This window comes from Trachymyrmex septentrionalis, unplaced genomic scaffold (genome assembly GCF_001594115.1).
Source record: "Trachymyrmex septentrionalis isolate Tsep2-gDNA-1 unplaced genomic scaffold, Tsep1.0 scaffold32, whole genome shotgun sequence".
Lineage (NCBI taxonomy): Eukaryota > Metazoa > Arthropoda > Insecta > Hymenoptera > Formicidae > Trachymyrmex > Trachymyrmex septentrionalis.
In genome coordinates this window covers 2,245,069-2,255,828 of record NW_017305485.1, presented here as the reverse complement: position 1 = coordinate 2,255,828, position 10,760 = coordinate 2,245,069, and the positions used below count along the sequence as shown (strand labels likewise).

The 10,760-nt window shown below is 36.1% G+C and overlaps 2 protein-coding genes across 2 annotated transcripts; one reads left to right on the top strand and one right to left on the bottom strand.

Annotated features, from left to right (window-relative positions):
* Positions 1-1,391: 1,391 nt before the first annotated feature.
* Positions 1,392-4,460, bottom strand: LOC108750004 (6-phosphogluconate dehydrogenase, decarboxylating). The gene is made up of 5 exons (XM_018489164.1): positions 4,151-4,460; positions 3,367-3,590; positions 3,025-3,269; positions 2,214-2,839; positions 1,392-1,774 (listed from the first exon to the last, which is right to left on the bottom strand). Exons 1-5 carry the CDS (start codon positions 4,159-4,161, stop codon positions 1,432-1,434), a joined length of 1,449 nt encoding a protein of 482 aa, XP_018344666.1. The 5' UTR covers positions 4,162-4,460; the 3' UTR covers positions 1,392-1,431.
* A 1,054-nt stretch (positions 4,461-5,514) lies between these two features.
* Positions 5,515-9,189, top strand: LOC108750091 (ADP-ribosylation factor-like protein 5B). Its single transcript, XM_018489338.1, has 3 exons — positions 5,515-5,893; positions 6,777-7,221; positions 7,307-9,189. Exons 1-3 carry the CDS (start codon positions 5,848-5,850, stop codon positions 7,353-7,355), a joined length of 540 nt encoding a protein of 179 aa, XP_018344840.1. The 5' UTR covers positions 5,515-5,847; the 3' UTR covers positions 7,356-9,189.
* Positions 9,190-10,760: the final 1,571 nt, after the last annotated feature.

Here is a 10,760-nt window from a genome sequence, read left to right as displayed (position 1 = left end):
ATACACACGCATATATCGAAATATAACTATAAAAATATAATATAAATATAAATAAAATAAATAACTTATATTTATATATAAATATATAAACATGTATATATAAAATTAAAATATAGTATACAGCCTCGATAGTAAATAAAAGCATAGCTAATAATATTCCTTGAAAAAAAAGCATGGCGTCAAAGGAAGGAAACATCGAGGTCAATCGATTTTATTAAAAAACAAAATCGAATTAAAAAAAAAAGGTTTAGCATATACTTGGAATCGATATCAATAATTCATTAAATCATGGTGAGTTGGAGCAGCGTGTATCGTACGATTAAATACTTTTGCAGACGTAAAAAGTAGCACTAACGGACGATGCGTCTCGAAGCCGAATAACGAATTTTCTTATCATTCGAAATCGTACGGGTTACGGCAGAGCACGCGAAAAATCAGGTTGCGCAAAGTTGCATCTCGCCGCTCGCGCTTCGCGTTTCGCAAGCGGGGAAAATGTCGGCGTGCGATTGAAAGTGTCATGCTCCAATATTTTCGCGTGTGCGCGTTAAAGAACGGAGGAAGAGAAATGCGGTAACGAGTTCGCTGCTGCATAATCGACATTTCACTAGCTCAATCCCGTGCGTCTCTCTTGCGATTTTCCATCTCCGTTATTCCCGCGTCGGTCGAACGATTGAGAACCGCGTTTGCAGCAGTTCACCTGAAGAGGGAACAGAGTCCACAACTGCGTTGTTTACTATTTGATTATACGATGCATAATCTTACCAAGCGATACAAGTCGCCTACTCATCGACATTCGACATTTATAATCAACCAACGTCTCTTGCGAATTACGTAACTTCTCCCTACTTCTCTGAGTCGCTGTTTCCTAAAATATATGTGCAACCTGCGTGGAACGTAGTGCGACGCGCGTACGAAAGTCGTAATCTAAACGAAATAAACGTCGCAATTAATGATGTAAAAGCATTCTAGGAACTTTCTAACAAAAAAAAAATATCTTATTCTTTATTCTCATTCATAAATATATATTCCTTTTAAATAACCTTTCGAATATGTATTATATCATTACAATATAAAAATATATGTATCTTTTTTTGTTATAAGCCTTTGTGATTTTTTAAATATTTTTATAATATATTAATAATAATTTTTATCCAAAAGAAAAAAGAAAATATCTGAAAAGAAAAAATAGAACATATTGCTTAACAATATTTTGTTATACATGACTTCTTTTAATTATAGAACCACTCGTGTTGAGTTGTTTTTTTTTGTCATGTTATCAAGTCATTTTTTTGTCACAGCTATGTAATAGTTATCACTCATACAATTATTGTAATTGTTCATAACTATGTGTATTTACCACACTGTATTGTCACATTTTTTTTAGATACTTATTTGTACATTATCAGTCACGGCTGTTGACTATGCGAAAATTTATGCATCGTATGTAGAAGCGGATACTTTCCCGCCATGTCCGGTCCAGTTCGTATGAACGAACTTTCCTTCCTGACCGAGCAGCTCGTACGTGTGAGCGCCGAAGTAATCTCGTTGTGCCTGCAGCAGATTCGCCGGTAATCGACCGGTTCGGAATCCATCGTAGAAGGCCAAAGCCGTCGATAGAGCAGGAGTCGGTATACCTATCGTCACGGCAGTGCTCACCACTGTTCTGGCACTCTGGTGGCACTTATCCATAGCCTTGGCGAAGAAGTCGTCCAGCAATAAATTGGATAATTTCGGATTTTTGTCGTAAGCCGATTTTATGTTTCCTAGGAATACACTGCAAAAAAAATCACACAATTTTACAAATATTTTAATAATATGCATCTCTAAAGAACGTTTTCGAGATATTTTTAATCTTTTGAGATGTTGTCTATGATGTTTCTGATTTACATGTTTATATAATAGTTAATATATATGTATAACTTTTTATTTGCAATGACACGAAGTATAAGAACAGTAATCCTGATCCTCATCTTATATCACGGTTTTATATAAGATAACTTATTTAAAACCAGCATTTGAAAGAAATGAGAACTATCTTGTATGTAAGTTTGTGTGACGTTAGATACAATGCACCTGAAAAACATTCTATAGCCTTGACACTGATATGCTACTTGCTTTAAAAGAAAATGTAGGTCGTATGAAAGGGATTACTGTCGTAACATTGACGTAATTAGATAAATTCGAAAGTGACATAAATTTCTCGACTATCGTACCTTCTTATGATACATCCACCGCGCCACATTAATGCTATTCCACCGTAATTCAAGTTCCAATTGTGAACTTTGGCGGCTTCTCTTAACAGCATGAAGCCTTGTGCGTACGAGATAATTTTCGCTGCGTACAGAGCCTTTCTTAAGTGCTCAAGGAATTGTTTTTTGTCGCCTTTGTATATTGGATCCGGCCCGGACAGCACTGCGCTCGCTTCTACACGTTCATTCTTCAGCGCAGACAGGCACCTCGAAAAAACCGACTCGCCGATCAGCGTGACCGGCACACCGTAGTCTAATGCAGCGATTGCCGTCCATTTGCCAGTACCCTTCTGACCGGCAGTGTCTCTGATGCGCTCGAGCAAATAGCCCTTTTCATCCTTGTACTTGAGAATATCCCGTGTGATCTCGATTAGAAACGAATCTAGCTCGCTCCTGTTCCATTCGTCGAATACCGTACTCATCTCTTCTTGCGTGAGCTGCAGGCCGCTTCGCATCAGATGGTACGCCTCGCAGATGATCTGCATGTCGCCGTACTCAATGCCATTGTGCACCATCTTGACGAAGTGTCCCGCACCAGTTTCGCCTACCCAATCGCAGCACGGCTCTCCATTAACCTTCGCGCATATTGCCTAAAAGATTTCGAACGTTCTTATTAATTAATGTAAGAAGGAATAAATATAATCTAATTTTTAGAGCACAAATTACTGCCCAGAATTTTGTACTTTCACTCGATCTTATTAGTAACTTGTTAACTAAAAGATATTACAATTTTGCACAATTTCATAAATTTTTATTAAATAATGATAGGCCATACTTGGAAGATCGGTTTGATATGCGGCCAAGCTTTGGGATTGCCTCCGGGCATCAAGGACGGTCCATATCTGGCGCCATCCTCTCCTCCACTGACTCCACTGCCAACGAACAGAATTCCCTTCTGCTCTAGATCTTTAGTACGTCTTTCGGTATCTTGATATTCAGAATTGCCACCGTCAATGATAATATCGCCAGGAGAGAGAAGAGGCACTAATTGTTCAATAAAGGCATCCACGGCTGAACCAGCTGTTATCAGAACAAATTGTATTATTATAATTGCAGTTACAATTACTATTATAATTACAATTATAGATCTTTAATTGCGATAACAAAAGAAACTTGCCTTTAACCAATAACATCACTCTCCTTGGGCTTTTCAATGTATTGATCATCTCCTTCAAGCTGTAAGCACCGATAACCTTTGTGCCCTTGGCTTCATTCTCAAGGAAAGACTTGACTTTGTCTACTGTACGGTTATATGCACATACAACAAAGCCATGATCATTCATATTCAGAATTAAATTTTGTCCCATGACTGCTAAGCCAATGAGAGCGATATCTGCTACCCTGGAAATTCAAATTATTAAATATAAAATTTGGATCAGTTTTTGCTGACATTCTATTCTGAATAAATAGCCAACAATTAACACACAGTTTACTCAATTGAGAGGTATAGTTAAAATTTACATAAAAATATTAGACCTATTTTTTTTTAATATTAGCTGAACTTACACTTTTCTACATTGGAAAAGATGAACCCGCAAGAAGTTCAATTAAAAAAAACAGGCCCATTATTTTGCTCCAAGATTTAGCCTTGGACGTTTCTTGCTTCTTATAAGTGCTTTTCATTTTAAGCCGATATTTATAGTTGATTTTTATGTTTAAAACCATCTTAATTTAAGTGATGTTTTAAGACGTGGCACTGCACGAGATCGTAAAATTGAATTTAAGACAATCTTAAATATAAGAATGGACTATAAATACCGTCCTTAATAACACAAATCAACACATCATACTAGATTTAATGAATAACAAAGACAGAACAATATTTGTGTCGATTTATGTTATTAAATAGAAAGCATTCTGTTATTTTGAATGAAATGTGGACGTAATGAAAGAATACTCACTGAGTACTCATATTTGTAGACGGCTCGCAGACGTGATCAGTGAATGTAATAAAATCTAGCTGAATGTACAACGTGAGACTGTTGTAGCAAACACTGCAGTAGCAACAAGTGGTCGCTTTTCAGGTCATCGAAGGACGTATGGGCAAACAGCGTGCTCTGCACCGTCAGCCGACAAATTATGAGCCAATCACGGTGCTCGATACCACGTCGCTCGTACTAGAAGAATTCATGATAACGATGATGCAGCATTTAACATGAATGCCGCCACGACACAGACTTATCTAATCTGCGATTTCGTGGCAACATGCCAAATATTCCTTACAATATTAATTCCTTCAAAACAGCAAGATGACACAAATGCCTTTGATTAAATGATGTTAAAGCAATTGTAAAAAATAATTTTCCACAGATATTACTGGCTTTTCGAATTTACTTGTATTTCTAGAGGAAGTAATTTCCGAATGACTGACGAGGCAATATTTCTTTATAGCAACGAAAAAAAGCTGCAATAATAAGTTATATTCTCATCGTAAATACCAGTCTTACTTAAAATATTTTAAAAGCGATAAAAATCGAATTACGTGTTCCTTGAAAAATGATCGTCATAGTTATCGTAGAAATATAATAGAATATAATGAATAGTTGTGTTATATCGAAAGAGAGAATTACGTTCTACTCTTTACAGCTGTACTTTCTGTACTTAAAATGTAGTAAATATACATATATACATATATATATATATATATATAATTAGCCATTCAAAAAAGTTGCGACAAATCAGCACAAGTAGCAGAACTTTAGGGACGATCTTTACATTCCGACTTATAATTAGTTAATCGGAATTTAGTCAAGGTTGTCTTCACTCTGAAGTTTGCTGCTGGTTTGCTGCTTTTGTCGATCTATAAAAGAACGACCCCGACTAAATTTTGAATAATTAAATCAGAATTTATAATCGGAGTCATCTTTTTAATCAACGAAAGTGGCAAACTTCAGAGTGGGGGACGATTTCGATTAAACTCCTAATTAATTCAATAAATTCTATATATCTATGCTAATAAAATATCACAAAAATAAAGCTTATCAATTACAGTCGATTAAATTAGTCGAAAATCGGAATTTAGTCGAAGAAATCCTAAATCGATCACAGCGTCGCCAGCGGCAAAAGCTGAAACTATACGTGGTGCCAAGCGTCGCCTAGCGGCACCAACATCATTTTCATAAAACAACGTGAACTACGATCTATCGATACTCCCGATACCAATAAGATACCGGCTGAACTAAGCGCTTCCGAACATTGCCGAGCTTTGCCGAACGCAGCAGCGCCCCGCCCGGGGCGTGCGGACACTTGTCGTACAGAGGAGCAACATGTCGCACTTTTGCCCGATTAAACTAGACAGCTAGACAGGCTGTTCGCGTACTCCGTCGATTTCTCGCTTGTTCCTCGCGCGTCGCAGCTCCAATCGTCATCACGATCGCATTTGCATATTGCTAGCGTCCGCGTCGACGTTCTGACACGATTATGACGTCGGTCCATAAGCCGTCGTCGCACATAAATGACATTTCGTCATCGCGGAAGCAAACATAACCCCTCCGAGAGACAATGAACCGCCCTGTTCCCGAATCATTCTCCTAAGGAGACGGTGAGTTCGTGACGTCGAACGGATTATATTCAATTAGTCCCTGGCTGACCAGTCAACATGGGACTGCTGTTCGCGAAGCTGTGGAGCTTCTTCGGCAATGAAGGTAAATACTATGATAAGATCCATGAGTCTTCTTATAGTTCTTCCCTCCACTCCCTTTGCGTTATCATTGTATATGTTTGTGGTAACACGTGCTAGGTGATCGATCGATTGCCGATCAGCGATCTATGATTTGTCAGTTTATTTGAAAGGGTCGATCACTCGCATGTAAAACTTTTCATATGATCGGGAAGTATTTTGGACCTGCAATAAGATACTCACGAAATTTACGAGTATTATTTTAAGCATTTTTTTCTTGGAGTCGTCAATTTTATCAAGAATCTGATATAGTGCTGTGTAATTTGATGAGTCAGATGATATTCTTACTGGAAATTCTATGCATGTATACTGGCCTACTTTCTCTAATCTGTTAACATATGCTACTAATACCTGTTCCTAACACTGTAGATTAAGATTAGGGATATGCAGCTTTAATCTTGGTTTAACTTACTTTTCATTTTTTTTTCTAGTTTTAACAATCAGAAAAGGACAAAGAATAAATTAAATTAAGATTAAAGTTAATCTACATTGTTAGAAAAGAACATAAATCACATTCTATATCTCAAGACTTGACCCCTGAATTTAAATTCTCAACTTGTCACTTATATTTCAATTTGATCTACTTTTATCACATTACCCTTTACACATCTAGGAGAATATAAATCAAAATGACTAAATTAGACATTTATTCTTCGTCATTGCATTGAATAGTGCTAAAACTTTCTATTTTACTTTCACCAAATTTCAATGTTTATCTGTCTATATGGTCTATATAGTTTATATATAGCTATAAAGAAATTACCTTATACAGACCTATTATAAAGAAATTACCTATTACAGACCTTACTAATAAAAATATCCTAATAATAAAAATTTATTGTTTTCAGAGCATAAAATAGTTATGGTTGGTTTGGATAATGCTGGGAAGACAACAATATTATATCAATTCCTGATGAATGAAGTTGTCCATACGTCTCCGACCATCGGGTCCAATGTAGAAGAAGTTGTGTGGAAGAATATTCATTTTATCATGTGGGATTTGGGTGGTCAGCAGAGTTTGAGAGCTGCCTGGTCTACTTACTACACGAATACCGAATTTATCATTATGGTCATAGATAGTACTGACCGAGAGAGACTCGGTATGATTAGAGAAGAGCTCTATTCGATGCTAAACCACGAGGAATTGAGTAAAGCCAATGTTCTGGTTTATGCTAATAAACAAGATTTAAAGGGCAGCATGACTGCAGCTGAAATTTCAAGACAATTGGATCTGACATCTATCAAAAAACACCAGTGGCATATACAGAGCTGTTGCGCCCTCACTGGAGAAGGGTAAGACCGTAGCGTGATTATGAATTTATTTATGGCAGGATAAAGGAATAAAGTCTAAAATAAATAATAATAAAAAATGTTTCAGATTGTACCAGGGACTGGAATGGATCGTCGGACGTTTAAAAAAGACATGACGTACATTATGAGAGTCATTTATAAGTCTAATGAAATATTCAAAATGTAAAATATGTTATTGAGCTAAGTTAGTTCTGGTTACACACTTTGACAGTTATACGAAAGAAGAAAACAGCATGGACTGTCGCATTTCGTTCATTGATTTCAATCTCCTGGTATGATCCTCGAAGTGCATCCGATCATTTTATTGCTGCAGCCACACTTAAAGAATGGTGGACGGGTCTGTTCTACAGCTACTAATTACACTGGCTGCTTATGCAATCAAAGGAAAGTTTTGATATTGTTCTTGTGACATAACAAGCCTCAAGTCGTTCAATATAGAGATAAGAAAAGAATGAAGACAAGTAGAAATGTACAAAGCAAATGTACAAAGCGAGATGTTAAGCGAGTGCTAAAACAAAAGATAATTATTTTTTGCAACCATATACAAGATTTGTATACTTGGTTGATTATCATAGTTAAATGATTATTGAACATAACAAGTATATAATTTAATTCGTTAAAAAAGGAATTATCGATTGCTTATGCGAATTATGTTATCATTTGATAAAAGTAAGAGATTTCTTATTCCCGTCCACCTACAGTAAAATTCTGCAGTAAAACAGGCAGTTAAAATAGAGGAGGGAGGCAACTCGTTATTCGTACTCAGTTCATATATAAGAACGCAAGAAAGTGTACATAGTTTTTTATACTTCTCGTTAAGAGAGCGAGCTCTGTAAAAAATGAGAAAGAAATATAATGCCGGACGAGAGAAAAAGTGCAAAATCTTGCGACATTTCCGTACGTAAGGGCCGAGCAGATTCATGGCCAGGTAACCCGATTGAGGAAAACTTCTCAAGGCAGAATGTGAACTGCTCTGTGATACGTGCATTCAATTCTGAGACAGTTGTTCGCTGATTATATCATGTAACCGATATGGCTTACATGACGCACGGAAAAAAGCACAACGAAGGATGGGCTGATAAAACTCGATGGAAGATTGATGATATTCTTAGGATGCGACATACGTAATATCGCGACAGGTGAATGGGAGCTTTAAATCAAAAACTCGCCTATCGACTCACTGATTCGCTGAACGATCAACCTGTTCCATTTTATTTTTCTTGACAGTGAGGAATAATATTATAAGTTTAATATGTATATCTAATTGATATAGTTCATTACTGTAACTGCTCCAAATGATGTTATTATCTAAAGCGCGAATTTTTAGTTATTTAAGGAAACGTATCTTCCGGTTCCATTCACCTGCGGTTACTGTGTGCCGCCAGGATGATGGATGTACTAATGAAAGTCCGTGACACAAAGGAATCATCTTGTCTCCAACTTTGACAGCTGTCTCGTCTTTGCTTTATTTAAATTGTAAATGTAATCTATCTTTTATGTAGCATTAAATACTCCAATAGATATAATATTAATTATCGTAGCTTTAAAAAAAGGGAAAATTGTCAATGTGTGCTCTAAAAGATTAATGGGTACATGCAAAGATGACTGTACAGGCGTTGTTAACATCATCACGCGGTAAGATATAAATGCCGTCTAATGCCAGAGTGAGATCATAACACTTAAAAGTTAACGCTAGCTTTCTCATATTGAGAAACGGGTTCTTAAATGTTGGTGACACATAAGAGTCGTATCTCCCGTGTACATTGTTTGCTCCTCAAAATTCTATGCGGGGTATATTATACCGAATCTACACTCGTCGAATTTATCCACGGCGTCCGTCTTCTCTATTTAACTGTAATTGTGTAAAAAAAAAAAAAAAAATTTTCAAAATGTATAAAGTACAAGACATAGGTTGTTTTGACGCAATGTTGGCGAAATGAGCGTGCGCGTGATTCGTGCTTTTGTAAACTCAGCCCGACCTGTCGAGTCTATCGAAATAACGATTTTAAAAATCAATCATTTCCGATTATTAGTCTTTATCTAATATAATTGTATAAGTCAGGAAATCCTGTTCGACTTTAATGAATAATAAAAAGGCTAAAAGTATGGGATGTCAAATAAATTAAAAATCAGTTTCTATCAATAAGAAATGTATGGATCTGCTGTACTTTTATTTATCACGATAGTACCATCCTATTTCCTAATTCTTATAATTTGCATTTCAGTAAGAAATGCATATAAGTTTTTTATTGTCTTTAGATTAAGCATATTTCGTTCGGTGTTAAAATTGATAATACCTTATTGAGTATCGCTTTAAAAGTTTTTAAAATTTTATTCTTTATCCAAAGCTTTTCTCGATATTTCGACAGAATATTCAACGATAAATATCGTAGACTTTTGGGGTTCTAAGGCGAACGATTAGGCGAATGATGCTTCGTGAATCCTAAGTCCCGAAGGAGAAAAGATTTGTCAGCTATGATTACCTTTGATCCATTTATTTTCACATTCGTTATAAATAAGATATGCACACACTCATTCATTCTTATAACAGTGGGTCCACCACTGGTCATGCTTCTTAATTTTACACTGTATTCACGGCGGTTTCTCGTCACGATACGACCAAGTATGACGTTCGACGAGACTATAAACACTATTTTAAGTATGCTTAATCACTCTGCGTCATTGTATGCCGTTAAGTATTCAACTACTGCAACTCGCGTACAGCAACAGCATTTTTTTTGCCAGTCCAAAAACAATCAGAATCATAGATACAGTATTTATTCCGTCTACAGTTAGAATGAATTTCCTGAGGGAAGTGGGACAGTAAACTAACGGCCAGGAGATTTACGTTTGAGCTAATTGGCAAGTTAGCTTTTTGGCGTTCTATTGCCGACTATTGCTTTCAAGACGTATTCTTTATGGCGCCAGTCTGTTGCTAGAAAATTCAATAAATTTTTAAAATAATCCACCCGTTCGAAAAAGAAATATGATACACATCCGGGTGCATTTTTTTGTGACGAGACAAGACACAACGTCACGATTTCTAATTCATGTCTAATCATATTCCAAATAACATAAAAGTGCCAAATAGAAAAAAAATTCTCTGAATGATACCTAATCTAAATTAAATTATCTTTTAGATGGTGATGTTTCTTGAACGTTTATATTGCCTTACGCAATGAATCTAGATTTCGAGTCTCTACTTTCTATTGTATGTATGACTTTACGTCGTTAGGCTAACACGTTAACTATCGCCGCAGATTTTGCATAGTTTAAAATCTCTAAATTTCTAGCGGTAGTCGGCGTGTTGCTTTGTATTGAGCGATGACTTTATTTACAATAATTATCTATTTTGGACGCGTTTCTTTATCTTGTGTGTGTGTGTTTCTATAAATAAATTCCAGGAAACATCTTTTAGACACCTGAGAAACATTTAGAGAAAAATTTTAATACTTAGACATCTAAAAGTTATCCTCTGGACTTTTTGCACTATCGTGGGTTTCCGCAATTTTGGCAGTTTT

Bases quoted from the DNA above. Each gene is read 5' to 3' on its own strand.
- LOC108750091 (XM_018489338.1), top strand. From the start codon at position 5,848: ATGGGACTGCTGTTCGCGAAGCTGTGGAGCTTCTTCGGCAATGAAG. The intron at 5,894-6,776 runs GTAAATACTATG...TATTGTTTTCAG, and splicing joins GAGCTTCTTCGGCAATGAAG to AGCATAAAATAGTTATGGTT. The intron at 7,222-7,306 runs GTAAGACCGTAG...AAAATGTTTCAG, and splicing joins TGCGCCCTCACTGGAGAAGG to ATTGTACCAGGGACTGGAAT.
- LOC108750004 (XM_018489164.1), bottom strand. The intron at 3,270-3,366 runs GCAAGTTTCTTT...TTCTGATAACAG, and splicing joins AGTGATGTTATTGGTTAAAG to CTGGTTCAGCCGTGGATGCC. The intron at 1,775-2,213 runs GTACGATAGTCG...TTTTTTTTGCAG, and splicing joins GGTGGATGTATCATAAGAAG to TGTATTCCTAGGAAACATAA.